This window comes from Orbicella franksi, chromosome 10 (genome assembly GCF_964199315.1).
Source record: "Orbicella franksi chromosome 10, jaOrbFran1.1, whole genome shotgun sequence".
NCBI lineage: Eukaryota > Metazoa > Cnidaria > Anthozoa > Scleractinia > Merulinidae > Orbicella > Orbicella franksi.
This window is the reverse complement of record NC_138154.1, coordinates 17,672,178-17,674,581: the sequence shown is the minus strand read 5'-3', so window position 1 is coordinate 17,674,581 and position 2,404 is coordinate 17,672,178. Positions and strand designations below refer to the sequence as shown.

Sequence of the window (2,404 nt, the reverse complement as noted above, 5' to 3'; positions counted from 1 at the left end):
TACGAAGACAAAGGCCTCGCAGTGAACTGGTGCTCAAAGGGTATTTCCATCACATATCGTGATCGCATGCCTAACAAATTCTACTTCTTGACGGAGCTCCATTTTGGAGGCTGTGGCTGTTACACCTCCAGCAACCGCTGGAAGGATGGCTTTAACGCTGCCGCCATTGGTATTCGCTGAGAACTTACTAACTTTCCCTTCCAGCTTGATGATGAACGAGCTGAAAACTGATGGTTTAATTCAAAAGTAATTTTTCGGTGGTTGTTATAACCAGTGAATTTGCTTCTGCGCCTTAGCCAGATAAGGATCGTAGGGGCCATACACGCCAATCAAAAATACTTTGACCCCGGTAGGATTCCAACTAACGACCTCCGGATTAGATCACCATTGTTCCAACAGACTGAGCGACGAGACCAGGTGGACGCAGGCCCGGCGAAGTAGCTTAGTAGTCCGCCCAGTCGAGGTGGTGGGCAATGTGGATCTAATCCAGACGTCATGCCCTCGAATTCTAACAAGGTCATGGTTACCTTGGAAAGCATGCAGACGATAAGCACTTTTAAAGAGCTTTCCATTAGACTCAAAGTAAGCTTGGCTATAAGCTAATCAAAAGCGAACCTCAACAGACAAATGTGTAAAGATGTGAAAACTGGATTGATTGCATTGCTTTGTGGAAGGTTAGATTATTTTTTTAGAATTCTTTCGATTTACATATAACTTTTTATATTTCATATTCTCGGGTGACTGTATTGCATTGTATTCTACATTTAGAACATTTTTGAGTTGCGTTTTGCCTCTGCTTCAATACGTGCGCAAACTTTTCTTTATTGAACAAAATAACCATAACTCCATGAAAGATCATATATTCGAACTCTGTATCTTCACCAACTACGGGTATATTACTGAAAAACTCAAAACGAGCCTAGCTCCCGGTTGGCTAGATAGCTCAATTGGTAGAGCACTGCACCGGTATCGCAGAGTTCGTGGGTTCGAATCCCGTAAAAGCCTGAATTTTTTTCAAGCTTTAATTCCACAGCTGCCTAAGCTGGGTATATAACTGCGATGATCAATCATGTCTTCATATCATTCTCCGCAGTTCAAATATATGCTCTTTCTTATATTCACTCGTAGACAAATTACTTTGTATACTTTTTCAGAAAACAACGACGGCGTAATTCAATAGATTTGAACTCATTAAAGCGGGAAATAACCAACATTCGACGGGGGAAATACGTTTATTGTAATTACGGTTTACAGTTTACCGGGACGTTTATTTGTAGTTACATAGTTCCATACAATTCTCTTTTCCGTGTCACGTTCAGCTGATTTATAAACTGACTGTGAAGCGATACGGAATTTTTAACCAATTTTGCATTTTTTTTTGACCGATATTTGCTTCTGGTGAAAAAAAAAGCATCAACAGCAACTTCCAAATTCATTGGTCAAATGAATTAAAATGGCATTTCGAAAATATCCTTAGCTAAAATGTAATAGGCAAAATAAGACTCTGAAGTACTCAGAGGGTTATAGTTAGATGACATAAAAAGCTACAATTTTCAACTAAAAACTTGAAGTGACAGTGCATCCTCCTCCACAGAATCGTGACGATCTTTCGGAATCAATCGAGATCCGCGTAATTGCAGAAACCTCGCAGTTTTTCAATTTAAAAAATCATTTTCCATCCGTAATGATTTTGACAAGGGCCTGGTTGGAAATAGTGTAAACCTCAGGTTAGAGAGATAAATATTTTGATATCTTGCAGACGTCTGAGAAGTTGTTCTGAGATTTCGACGCGGCACAGCAACCTTGTGCCCAGAGTCTTCGTGCCCATTAACCAGCTGTTGGGTACCAAGCCAACCTGAAAAGATCTGATTGGAAGTCGAAAAATGTCGAACTTCCAGTTGAACTGAGGATCTCTAGCTGACAGACACTTCGCTCAATCGGGTCACTCGTGTCAGTTCACTTCCAGTCATTGTCACTGTTTACAAAACCATCCGAAAATAAATCCTGAAACGAAACGTCGCATGTTTTGTCAGTTCCGGACGAAGACTCGAGGAAGGCGTCGTTCCTATTGTATTTGTCAAACTCTTATAAAGTTTGGTAATCTCTTAGCAAACTAAGTGTCTGCGTATGCTGCTTACATCATATTGTTATAGCTGCTCTCTCTCGTTCCCAATGACTGTAATTCTCTGGGAGTAGTCGTAAGGTGAGCCAGCATTAGCTTCCGGTCAACGCTGACCGGAAGCGCGCAAAATAAATTTTGACCCATTTTCCCAGCAGCCTAGAGGGGAAGGGGTGGAGAAGGACACTTGATCAGTCTTCGATCGGTATGTGTATGTGCTGCCAAATTTGGATCCCATTTTAGCCTTTTGAAAATCTTTTAGCCGATTTGAATGCAAGCATTATG

The 2,404-nt window shown here is 41.1% G+C and overlaps 1 protein-coding gene across 1 annotated transcript in view; it reads left to right on the top strand.

The window, feature by feature from the left end:
• LOC145500564 (uncharacterized) overlaps positions 1 to 239 on the top strand; it is a 5,319-nt gene extending 5,080 nt beyond the window's left edge. Inside the window, exon 2 of the mRNA XM_081480083.1 lies at positions 1 to 239. This exon is cut by the window's left edge and continues 534 nt beyond it. Coding sequence (XP_081336209.1) covers positions 1 to 180 — 180 coding nt within the window. The 3' untranslated portion in view covers positions 181 to 239.
• The last annotated feature ends 2,165 nt before the right edge of the window (positions 240 to 2,404 follow it).